This window comes from Equus caballus, chromosome 23, assembly GCF_041296265.1.
Source record: "Equus caballus isolate H_3958 breed thoroughbred chromosome 23, TB-T2T, whole genome shotgun sequence".
Lineage (NCBI taxonomy): Eukaryota > Metazoa > Chordata > Mammalia > Perissodactyla > Equidae > Equus > Equus caballus.
Window position 1 is genome coordinate 26,919,258 of NC_091706.1, and position 12,529 is coordinate 26,931,786.

A 12,529-nucleotide genomic window follows, 5' to 3' on the forward strand; every position below is an offset into this window, starting at 1 on the left:
CTGAAAAATGTGGCAGTGGTGTGGGTCTCTGAGCCTGCGAGAGGCCTTGGGAAGGGGGTGCGTTTTCTGCCTTTCTTTGTGGATAAAGGGAATGAACCGGGAGGACCCTTGAAGTTCCTGACGTGCAGTGCCGAGTGGTTGTTTTCCAGGGCCCTGGTGTGGGGACTGGGGACACCAGCGTTTTTCAGAGCAGTGACAGTAGGAACTGACATTTGTAGGGCACTGAACAATTCTTGTGTATACGTGGATTGTGCTTCACAGCTCTTTTGATAAACGTGTAGTCCAAGAAAGCACCTGACTTGTGAGAGAAGGAACCAGTGAGTCCATGATTGCTTTCAACAATAATGATAATTCGTTGCCATTGAGAAGTTAGTGTATTACTGGATCTAAAACTGTCATTCAGGTAGGATATGGGATAAGAAAGACTGTCCTCCCTTTAGAGATTAGACATAACTATGTATATACGCCATCATGCAAATGGGCAGAATAATCAGTATAAACACATAGCTGCTTAGTGTGAGTAGATACATAGAGTCAGTGTGGATTTGTGGCAGAGGCTGTATGTGGAAATCCGCCTGTGTTGAAAGAAAGATCTTGGCAAAGCCTAAAATGGAAGCATCATAGTATGTGTGTGTGAGACTGTGTATGTCTCATATACTATATCCTAACAGCTTATAAAGTGATGCACTCCACAGTAGGATATTAAATTCATATTTGGTGTTTGTTCTGGTGGAAGGACATGTGAAGTGAACTGGAGATTGCTCTCTGCTTTATCCTGATCCAGTGGGTAGGGAAGGAAAAAAGTTAAGTATCCCTCAAAGCCAATTATGCATGCTGGATAAAGTGGCCTTTTTAATAGCATGATTCTTAAATAGTGTCCTTTCTGGGTGTTTTGATGAGCTGAGATAAGGAAAGGCAGAGCGCTTGTCCAAAGGTACAAATAAATTTTCTGGGGAAAATTTTCAGCCAAGTTTATAGGGACTGCTAAAGGAGAAAAGCAGTTTTGTGGGACTCACACCCCTGTGTGTGTTGATGTGTTTGGTTTTTTTTCTCTCCAAAGTCTCAGTACATAGTTGTGTAGCCTAGTTGTAAGTCCTTCTAGTTCTTCTATGTGGGATGCTGCTGCAGCGTGGCTTGATGAGCAGTGTGTAGGTCTGCACTCAGGATCCAAACCAGCAAATCTTGGGCTGCTGAAGCAGAGCATGCAAACTTAACCACTGCACCACTGGGCCGGCTCCTGATATGCTTGTTAAAGTTATTCAATGATTTGATTGGAGATATATTCAAATTAGTAAAAATGAGATTCCGCCACCACGTGGGCATTTTTATAAGGGATCATAGCTGGATTTTATTTTACCAATGGCTTTGGAGACAGGAGACTTGTATTTCTTTAGGTAAGTCAAGAGTTACTTATGCCCCGTGCTGTGGGAAGAGATTAGCCATCACTGAATCTGCTAGTGGAGAAGCTTGCTTTCTTTCTTTCAAAGATAAGGAATTGTGAAGTCTCTCATTATACTTTCATGTGGCCTTAGGAAACAATATCATTTTATAAAATTTGGGTGCAGCTGTTTTTTTTTTTAATTGTACCAAACATTTTTTTCATAATAATCATGAGTAGATTCTTAAAGTGTCCATTTCAAACCCTGAGAATATTGTGTAAGTCTTTAAAAATAGGAGAAGAACGTGAAATTTGGCTTACACATTTGTTAAGAGTAGTTTGTTTGTCTTCATGATAGAACTCTTTCTACGGAACAAAGAAGCTAAGTGTTTTGCTCAGTTGTTTTAGTCCCTGTACTTTCTTTTTGACTAAATCTAGTGTTACTCCATCATAATGCTTTGACTGCTTTTATCATTGTACCTGCAGCATTTGCATCACACAGATTTTTCTCTTTCGTGAAACTCTGCCTTCTCTTTGAATTTGCTGCATTTATATAACATCAAAGTGTGAGCATTAAATCCATGGGTGAAGTTTACCCGGGAGCGGTGGTCAGTCAGTTGGAAGATAGCACCAAGATTCAAAACGAGTCCCCCTTACTTGAAGTAGTATTCAAAAATTCACAAGTAGGTTAAATGGATAAAAGTTGGGTGCAGTTGAAGCCAGTGTGAGACATTTTTAGCCTCTGGGCTGTGGAAGTTAGTCATTCTGGATCTGGGGCAGCCGTGACTGTGAACGTAGTGCCGAAGCCACGCTGGGCAGCTGAGTGCTGGGCTCGAGCCCTTGTGCTGCCCGTTCCTGGCCGTCATCTGAGCCCTCATGTCTCACCTCTCCAGGGCCTTTTCTTTTCCATGAAACGAGGGTGAAGACATCTGTCTCGCTGAGTTTTGAGAGGATAAAGTGACTGTGTGTTTCAAAGTGGTAAAGTATAAAGGATAGAGCACGCCTTTCTTTTGGCTTCCTTTACCAGAGGAAGCATGCTCAGGAGCCGGAGACCGCTGTTTCTCCTGTCTGTGTCGGAGATTGGTCTGAAAGTGTGTGGGAGGGCGGGAAGGCGCACGTCTGCACGCTTTGGGGGACAAGTACTGGATTTAGTAGTACTTTTAGGGGAGAGCCAGGAGCCCTGGTTCTAGTTTGGGCTCTGTCATTCCTTCACTGATTGGCCTCCAGCAGAGTGTTAGAAGAGTGAGTTAGTGACCAGAAGCACTTTATAAACTAGAGAGGACCTTATAAATAAGATTTATAGAGAAGGGGCAGAGGAAGAAGATGCAGAGGACCTCCATTCCCTTGCCTTCCAGCTCTTCATTTTACTAAGCTGCCCTGCTGTCCTTTTGATATTTGTACCCGTCAAGGTCCCAGCAGGAAACAAACGGCACCCTCCAACTGAGTGACTGAGGAGAGTTTTGTACACTGATGTTCACGAAGGTGTGGGCCAGGTATAGGTTACCATTGAGGGCTATCGGGTAACCAGGGGCCGGCAGGGGGCGGGAGCAGTTAGAGGAGCCCAGAGAGGGCAGCTGTCTGGAGGGGGCCACCCAGCAGGAGCTGGGGCCTTTTGGAGGGAACACAGTGCATCAGTGGTGCCCTTGCAGGGAAGGAGCTGGGGGGATAAATGCCGCTTCCTTGTTCTCCTGCTCTCTGGTCTCCTGGTGTCTCCTGTGGACTAAACACCGCAGAAGACTGAGGACAAGAGAGCTGTTCATATGGAATCCTTACTGGTCCGGCCCTGGGGCACCAAGCAAGATGAGGAAATACAGAGAGGATCCCTGGGTGTGTCATGGGGCAACAGGAAAATATCTTACTTTGGGGTTGACTTTTGGATTTCTTTTTCTTCCCTCTTAACGTCTCCCCATTCATTCCTCGTCCTGTCTTCTGCCTGTTTGGATTCTTCATTAGTGGATGCCCAGGGCCTTAGGGTCAATCCAGAGAGGTGGCAAGTGTTGTCTGCTCTTGCCTAACGTGACTTAAGTGAAACACAAGCCAATGGAGTTTATACTTCGTCCCTTGCTTCCTTGTTTTTATTTTTAGGGGGTGAGTATATAAAAGCTTCTTAAAGAGCCAGAAGATAGAAGCTCTATTGCCTGATTCGCTTTCCTTTTCTTCTCATACGGTCAACCTCACATACTAAGATTTCTTCTTGTTTTTGTTGTGGAAAAAACTGGCAGAGATTCTGATTTGTTGATTCTGTCTGTAGTTGGGCCCTCAGAGCAAGCCCTTGGCTCTGAGATAGGGTAATAAACAGAGAAGCCATCTGGATCTTAAGTACTTTCAATTGCTTGGGAGAGTAAAGATACTAGGTTCTTTCTATAAATTGTTGATTGATAATGAGATGCAAATTCATAGCTTTATTTCTATTAGAGATTCTGCTATTTAGATCCTTTTGTTTTTTTCCAGTATTCATGGTTGGGATTATGAAATGTCCATTTAAAATTCTTTGGATTACTCTTGTTGAAATGGGTTGATAGCTTCACACTGCAGTGTTAACTTTCTACTTCAGGGAATTCCAGATCTCTGTTAAAAGTCATATGAAAGTGATAAAGGAGTTGGCGACCGCAGGGCTCTGGGGCTGAGTGAGCCTTCTGTGTTTACCAGGACATCTGCAGTCACTTAGGAGTGCTTCTATGAAAACTGTGATACTGATTTGAATTTTTGTGATTGTTTATAGAGCTAGTAATGAAATCCAACCACCAGAAAAACAAAACGAAATTAGGACAGATGTTGTATTCCTAGTTTTTAGTTTTCTGCTTTTTTTTCTTCTTAGTGCCTTATAGACAGGAAATGGCAGTAAGGAGGCTGTGGTCATCCTGTGTTTTATTATTATATTCTTCTATATTTAATATCCAAATAGATACTTTTAGTTTTTTTCCCCACCTTGTTTAGGGGAACATAAAGATATTTATTGTTTTGGAAATCACAAGGAAATTTGAAAGTGGGTGAGAAATATTCAGAAGTGAAGTAATATATGAAAAAAGCCACATATATTTAGAAAAATGAGATTTTTAGATTTATAGTTTGAGGTTTCTTGTGGAAGAACTATGTTGTCACTCAGTGAAATGATCTCATCTTTCCATCTTTCCTGCTTCCCACGGACATTCACAGTTTTGTTAGGATTACCTTCAGGCTTATGGTAACAGAAAAATAGTACTGAAGAAGGGAAAAATGAGACAGCGCAGAAGGAAGAAATCCAGTAACAGTAAATTTCTGTATCCTGTTATTGGTCAAGAATGGGCAGAAGGAACGAGTCACTCGGTATTCTCTGAATTAGGTGATTCCTTGAAATAACTCAGCCGACCAAACCCCGCAGAAATAAATCCAGTTGATATTTGCTGTCCAGAAAAATCCTGATTCTTATCTCATCTGGATACTATGCTCCTGGTATACCCCATTTTAAAATAAGAGAAGATGTCGAGACATTTTCAGGCAGTTTTCTCTTACTGCTCTCTGAACAGCACTGGCATAAGCACATTGTCATTTCCAGATCCAAATGCTGGCTACACATCCCAGCCTTGATGCTGTTTTCGTTGTGTTTCTTATAAGATGATGTGGTTACAAATCACTGTCAAAATTCCAAGCTGAATGGCTTCCAAAGAGGTGACATTATTTTTTAAGCCCATCTGCCTCTGAAATGGACTCTCACCCTCCGACTTTGCTGATCATTCACTGGAGGTGGTGTTTCCACCTGTAGCAATGCCGTGCTCCTGAGATGCTCCCCTCAGCAGGCCGTTGGGGAATGTCGAGTCCCAGCTGCCTTTTCTGGTTTCGTTGACTGGGAGACAGTGAGAAGGTGTCATGGTCTGATGAGCTGCTGTTGTCCATCTTTCAGGGACTGGAGAGAGTGGCAAGAGTACGTTTATCAAGCAGATGAGAATCATCCACGGGTCAGGATACTCTGATGAAGACAAAAGGGGCTTCACCAAACTGGTGTACCAGAACATCTTCACAGCCATGCAGGCCATGATCAGAGCCATGGACACGCTCAAGATCCCCTACAAGTACGAGCACAATAAGGTAGGTGTGGCTCCTCATGGGAACTGCTGGCAAAGCCATTCATGGTGCACATGGTCTCTTCATGCTTCTGGGATGCATAGTGGGTTTTTGAAATGTACGTTTTTCATCTCATCCTAAATGGGACTTTGAACGGTTCGATAAGTTTATAAATTTTTTTTTCTTTAAGTCTTTGAAGTCACATCTATAAAAAATTGGAGTTGTGTTCTTAGTGATATCAGTGAAACACATATTTGGATGTTTGTTGATAAATCAAGGTGTAAAATTTAGGGGCACACATTACATTAAGAAGACAGTTTATGGGGCCATCCCTGGTGGCCTAGTGATTAAGTTCAGTGCGCTCTGCTTCAGCAGCCTGGGTTTGGTCCCTGGGTGTGGACCTATACCACTCTGTTAGCAGCCATGCTATGCTGGCAGCCCACATACTAAAAGAAAAAAAAATAAATAAAGATTGGCAAGGATGTTAGCTCAGGGCTAATCTTCCTCAGCAAAGGAAAAAAAAAAAAGTTTATAATTCAAGAGAAATAGACCAGAGTGAGGGAACTCAGAGAAGAGGCAGTGGCCTTGCTTCAACCTCCCACTCTTTGTGCTTCCTTGCATGAAGAACGAAAACAGCTTCAGACCATTCTGTCCAGTTTAATTTTGGATTTCGTGACTTCCTTTCAGTAGTACCACAGACTGAATTTTATTTCAAAATAAGTCCATCTGTCACTTCCAATAACCTTTCAAATACGTTTCCCTGCAATTGTGTTAAAGTAATGGAAACTTCTAAAAATCACTTGAGAAAGGGTTAGGGGAAAAAAATCTAAATATTCAGCTTTTTAGAAAGTAAGCAAACTTTCCCAATATCCAGGATTATCTCTCAGTTGGAATAGAAAACCAGGTTTCTTATTCAAGTGAAAACAAATGCTGTAATTGCTCATCCTCCCAATATCATAGCTCCGTGATGCCAAACAGGGGTGGTGCGTCCGAGGGCGGCTCCAGATTCAGTTACGCTGCATTTGTCCTGCATTTAGCTCCTGGGCAAACGTCAGGGAGTGACAGGCAGTGCAGGGCCCCCGCCGAGGGAAGGGAGATCTATTTGGGATTTGTGGAAATGTCTCATAGTCTGCTTTCTTCCCTTGCTGTTAATCAGTGCATCCAGTGATGGGTGCAGTCTCTGCTCCCTGGGGCTTCTAGGTGCTGATCTTATGTAAGCTGGTAAAACTTCATCTCTTGTTGACAAAACACTACATTTGTACCTATGATTTTTTAGGGCCTTCCATCAGAACTTTCACTCTTTCAGTACTTTTCATCATCTGCTCTTAAGGATATTTCCATATACCAGGATCAATAGATAATAGCAACAAGTTAGCATGCCCGCTGTGACTCATAGACTGACATTTAACTCACAAAAATGAATCATAGGTAAATAAAGCAATTCTGTGTATCTCCACTTCTGTAACCATCTAGAAGGTTCTAAATATTGTACAGATCATCTTAAAATCAGGCATTTCTTTTTCTTGGATGGTTCCTTGAAATTAACTAACTGTTTCTTATCTAACTGATACTCTCACACTTAGTTTTTGGATGGCAACAAGAGAATCTCCACAGATCACAGAGAGACCCTCCACAAATGCTCCTTCCTACTTCTGCTCTCAAGAGCGGCAAAGACCCGGGCAGTTGTGAGCCTGGGAACATGGAACCAGATGAGGCTGTGTCCATGTCTAAGCAGTCTGAATTTAAAAGGATCAGGGTTTTGCCCCCTTAACAAATCTTAATGTAATGAGTTTCTGAAGCAGGCAGCATGCTTGTTTTGTTGCACTTGTGAGACAATTCCATTGAAGGAATTTTTTTTTATGCTAATGACTTTCCCAACCAACAGTTCGTTGATAATATGATGATCTGATGAATTTTGGCTGAGTTACCACATGTGTGGTGTGGTTGATACATGTATATGTGTATATATAATACACACATGTATTGCCAGTTTACATTACAATATAATACAATCTCCCTAAATTATCCCAGAAATCACCTTTCTTGGATGCTCCAGAAGAATCCTTCAGGATCTTGCCTTGATGTTAGATTTTCATATGAAGATCATTTATTGTACAGTTTATATAGATGTAGAAGTTGGAATGGAATTTAGGCCTTATTCACATAATACACTGAAGAATATTTAATAATGTATGTTATTTGAGCTCTTTGTATCAATTCTAGTTCAGTAGACTTTACAGTGATGAATACCATTCAGTTAAAAATCAACATCATAGAGAGTTATAATATACAATTTTTCTCAGATATCATGATTGTCCTGTGAAGTCTTCCCACGTCTTTTGGTTGCCTAATGTACTGCCTAATGTGTGTGCTGACCTCTGAATTCTTTAATATGTCTAATCCCCTTTAATTCATAATATAGATTACTTTCACATTTGTTCCATTTTCTGTCCAACATATACATATTCTAAAGCATCACCCCTGTTTCATCCGTTAACTAACTTCCTGAGCTCTGCCTACTCCTTGCTTTTGTTAACGCTGATTAAGGAAATAATGTCTTCTCCTTCCTGTTCCACCCACTGCCGCTTCCTCCTAGAGTTCTTCTCTGCTCCCCCCAGTACTAAGTAATCCCACCCTCCTTTAGCAGAACCCACAGTGGAGTATTTATAATTGTCTGGCTTGTATTAATTATGATGATTTGGGTATTGATCTTGTTTTCCTGACTAGACGTGAAGTTCTTTGACAGTAAATCTTGCGTCAGTTCCATTTTGGTATTCTTCAATGTCCCTGGCATTGTAGTTTGTACATACTTGGTGCTCAAAAAATACTTGTTAAAATAGGTAAATCATTTATAAGCTTAAACAACTGGAAGTCTCTTCTGCCCTCAAGTTGTTGAAATGATTATTCGAATCAACAGATAGCTGTTGAAATTGTTGTATATCCATAAGGAAATAAATGCAATGGGCTGTCAGGGATACAGAGAAGTTTAATCAGGGTTAGGCAGAAATTTACAGTCCAGAATGCGGCAAGGGCATAGCTGAGGGCAGGGCACTTTTAGGAGGAAGATGGCTGGAGTAAATTTTCAGGAGAAGTAGTGTGCATGCAATGTGTAAATCTTACAGTTTAACTTGAAAAGAGTTCTTATAGAAGAGAACTGGAAAACAAGAACCAAAAAATGGTTTAGAATGTGCTTCTGAAAGATTTTGAATCCAGGCTAAGAAGTTTGAATTTTATTTTCTTGTATTTATGATACTTATTTAATAATATTTTGTTTTGGTTAGAATTTTCTACAGAAGTTTCTGGTTACAGTATGCTCCAGTATTTTTCAAATAGTTTAAAGGACTTGGTATATGTTTTGTTAGCAATTACTTGGAAACAGTGCATTATGATTTATATTATTCTGTGACACTAAAGATATAAAATAAATAACCATTTAGTTTTTTAAAAAGCTTCTTTGCTCCTATTGTCACATTAGCCATAATCTATGGTAGTATTAGCATAAATAAAAACAAACACTTTCCAGTATTGTCCAGCCTAACTTTGTACTTGCTTCTGAGTTCATGTATTTTATAAAGCAAAACATAACTTACAAATGATATGGCCTGTTCTTAACTGGGAAATCGTTTACAGATTCGTTTGCTGTGAAGTTGGTTCTAGCTATGGGAATGCCCTGTCTGAATACTGAAATTTCCTTTGCTTCTGTGTTAGTGTTTTGCGTTGAATCGGGAGTCCTGCTGGTTAGCTTGGGGGCCAGTGCAGTGGTCAGGGGAAGCCCAGGCCACAGTGTCTGCCGAGATAATGGCGTGGCATCATGTCTCTTTGTAGATCTTATGCAGTGTTCCAGGAATTGCCAGTTGGGGAGTAGCTTGTAGTAAATTTCAAACTTTTACCAAAATAGAGATGAATTCTTGGTTGCATGTGTATCTGCTATCCTATTCTTGGACTTTCTTTGCCAGACAAGTAATGTTTATAGGTGAGCTGCTTGGACTCAGCCCAGGTGAGAGAAAACGCTTGAGGACTTCTGAATGTACTGTGAGCTCGGGTTGGTTTATTCCTAAGTAGTACTTTGCCGTTTCCCTAAACACAACTGTTGATAGCTGGTGTTAAAAGGGATTAAATATTTGCTTAGTCAAATCAAAAGATACATTTGTTTTCACTAGGTGCAAGGCATTCAACTGTGAGATGACTCCATCATTTCTTACTTTCCAAAAGGGAGAATTTTCATCACTATTATTTATGGTTTCCTATCTTGTACAGACATACTCCTTTGATTATTCTTTGCATTGATGCTGAAATCAGCTCTTAATAAAAAGGAACAGATAAGTTTCTGTGCTGACATGACTAAGAACTGTCTTGAATTACAGCTGGGGAAGTAGATCCTGGGGTTTGGAAGCCCTGATTTTCACGTACTTATTGTGTCTACCTGGCAGTTGGCATTCTTGCTGCATCGCCTGTGGTTGTTATTTCATATGTGCATGCCTTATTTTCTCAGTCAGATTGCAAATTACCTTACAGTAAGCAAGCTTCTTGATTTATAATTTGTTGTCTCCTCCACAACATGCCATGAATGTTGTAGGAGCTTTTGTTCATTGAGTGGATTACTCCAGATGGTAGATCCTGGTATCCGTTTATTGTCGGCTTGTAATTTCTGTGAACAGAAAAATCAAGGGATTCTTATGGCAATTTCAAACAATTGACAGGCTTTGTTCCCTCTGCCAATCCCAGGAAGAGAAAAGAATCAGATGCAATGCTTCTTCAGGTAGTGAACTCAAGACGGTTATTGAGTAGAACCCAGCTGCACGCGGGTTTTGGGTGGACGTTTCACCTTTTCTTCTGTTCTGGTTTCTACTTTTAGACTTGGAAGTCCTGATGACCAGGGCTTACATAGCAGCGAGGCTGCAGCTGCCTTGGACTGACTTAGCCAGGCATTTCCAAGCCTGGCACCTGTGTTTCCTTTCTCCTGGGAGGAGAGGCTCTAAGAGGACATGTCGCTATAGTACCTCTTGTCCTCCCTGAACTCTTCTAAGAAATGACTTGTCACAGGGAAAGTGCCTCATTAAACACGTTTACAGCTTTCTGAATTTTCTGTACTTCCTGAGAAATCTAAGATTCCAGAAGCCATTTTTCAAAAGAAAAATATAGCCAAGATCCTGGAGAACTTGGCAGTTTATTCTTGCCTTTGATCAGTTGAACAAGAAATTACTGGATTACTTTTTTCAACATGAGGGAATTTTCTTAGTTTACAAAATGCTGACTGATTTCATTTTAATATTTCTCACCTGTATAATAAACACATTGTAAAAGCAGAGCTTAATAAGTATTTATTTTAATCTATTCCTCTGAAGAGTTCTATCAGTCAAGGTTCTCTGCTTGCAAACAACAGAAGCCAACGGCAGCTAACTCATTAAGTGGAGAAAGAGCTTATGGGAATAATGAGGAGAAGCTGAAGGACCAGCTCTTAGAAACCAGAGCAAGTTGGGAAACTCCTCTGTGAGAAGGATGAACTCTGGCCGTTTTCAGTCATCTGTCACTCCACGCAGGAGTCAAATTCCTGGGAAAACTTGCCTGACTGGTCTAGCCTGGATTCTGTGCTAGCTCTTTGGACGAGGCTGGGCAATTTGATTGACAGTCCCTGAGGTTCTGGGTACAGTTAATAGAAGAAAGGGAAGTGACGCTGGTGCAAAGCACATTATCCACTGCAAAATCGCACCATCAATTTAGAAAATGAAATAACACATAGATTCTCTATAGATGCCTCCACTCTTGCTCAGCATTTGCTAAGTCTGTCCTAAAACACAATTTCTCATTCTGGACCTGTTCAGGGTGGGGGAAGGCTGAGGGGTTAGTGACCTAGTAATACTTAGACAGGAAGTAAGTAGCTGAATGTGAGCCCAACCACTGAGTGGCTGAGTAACCCTGGGATTGTCACATTTCCTCCCTATGCCTGAGCATCTTTACTCTCTGAGTCTGAATTTCCTCATCTGTAAAATGGGACAGATAATAATAGTGTTGTTTCAAGTGTTAAATACAATGTGTGTGAAAATATGTTGCAAATGATAAAGAGTTCGGAAGTTATTAAAGGATGAATTGTCTTCATAGAGAGAACAAATACTACTGATCTTCCATCTTTACTAAAAATAAAACAAACAGCAAATAACTTACAGCGTGACCAGATTTAGGAGGTATCTAAGGAGAACTTCCCTCAGAGTGACAGTCATTGAAATGGGATACCAAAGGGAGGTAGAGAAATCTCCTTATCTGGATGTGTTCAAAAATAGAATGTATTTTTAACATGCGAAATTCTTTAAGGCAATTTTGCTGAAATAAGACAAGGGATGGACTAAACAGCCTCTGAAATCCTTCCTGACGCTGTTTTTCCTCCTGCTGATTCTCCGAGTCCAAGACCCTTTAACAAAGACATGAAGCTCTTGTTAAAGTGCCGTTGTTATAATTTAAAGCTCCTACCTTTTCTTGAACTTTGTCTGTTCTAGACCACTTATGAAAATTAAAACAGATTTCTTTTGACAGTAGTCTAACCAAGTGGAGATTTTTCATTCTCTGCGTCTGAATCCCGTGAGTGATTACGATATTTATATCTATGTAAGTTTTTTTGTTTTGTTTTGTTCTTTAACAGCGTTCACAGTCTAAAATCCGTTGCAGGTTTTGTGGGTATTGTTAGTGATAGTTATTTTAATTGGCTTGTTGGCTACTGGCCACCAAAGACAGCCTGCCCTTTTTCATAGGGAAACTTTCTACCCCTGCTTCTACAAACCTTTGAGAATTTCTGATAACTAGTCTGAAGGAATCTAGAGACTTTTCATGACCGACTTGATCCATCAACCACCTCCTTTGCTGAGGTTGATGTCCCACTTTCTCCCTTCTCTCTAAGACCCTTGCTGGAGTTGAATCACCATTGATTCCCCGGTACCTGTATCAGCTTTCAAAATCCCTTTGTATACTTTCTTTTCTCTTTTAGTATCTTCCAAATACTACCTGCCCACATTTTCTTCTTCTTACTCTCTCTATGTGTCATTGCATTGCAGTTCTTTATTCATTTTATTTCAGTGATGGCCATGTAAAAACAGATGAATATGCGATTTTTTAAATCCC

The 12,529-nt window shown here is 40.7% G+C and overlaps 1 protein-coding gene across 1 annotated transcript in view; it reads left to right on the plus strand.

The window, feature by feature from the left end:
- Positions 1–12,529, plus strand: part of GNAQ (G protein subunit alpha q) — a 294,496-nt gene that overhangs the window by 95,061 nt on the left and 186,906 nt on the right. Inside the window, exon 2 of the mRNA XM_023627175.2 lies at positions 5,259–5,443. Within this exon, the coding sequence (XP_023482943.1) occupies positions 5,259–5,443 (185 nt within the window). The remainder of the gene's footprint in view (positions 1–5,258; positions 5,444–12,529) is intronic.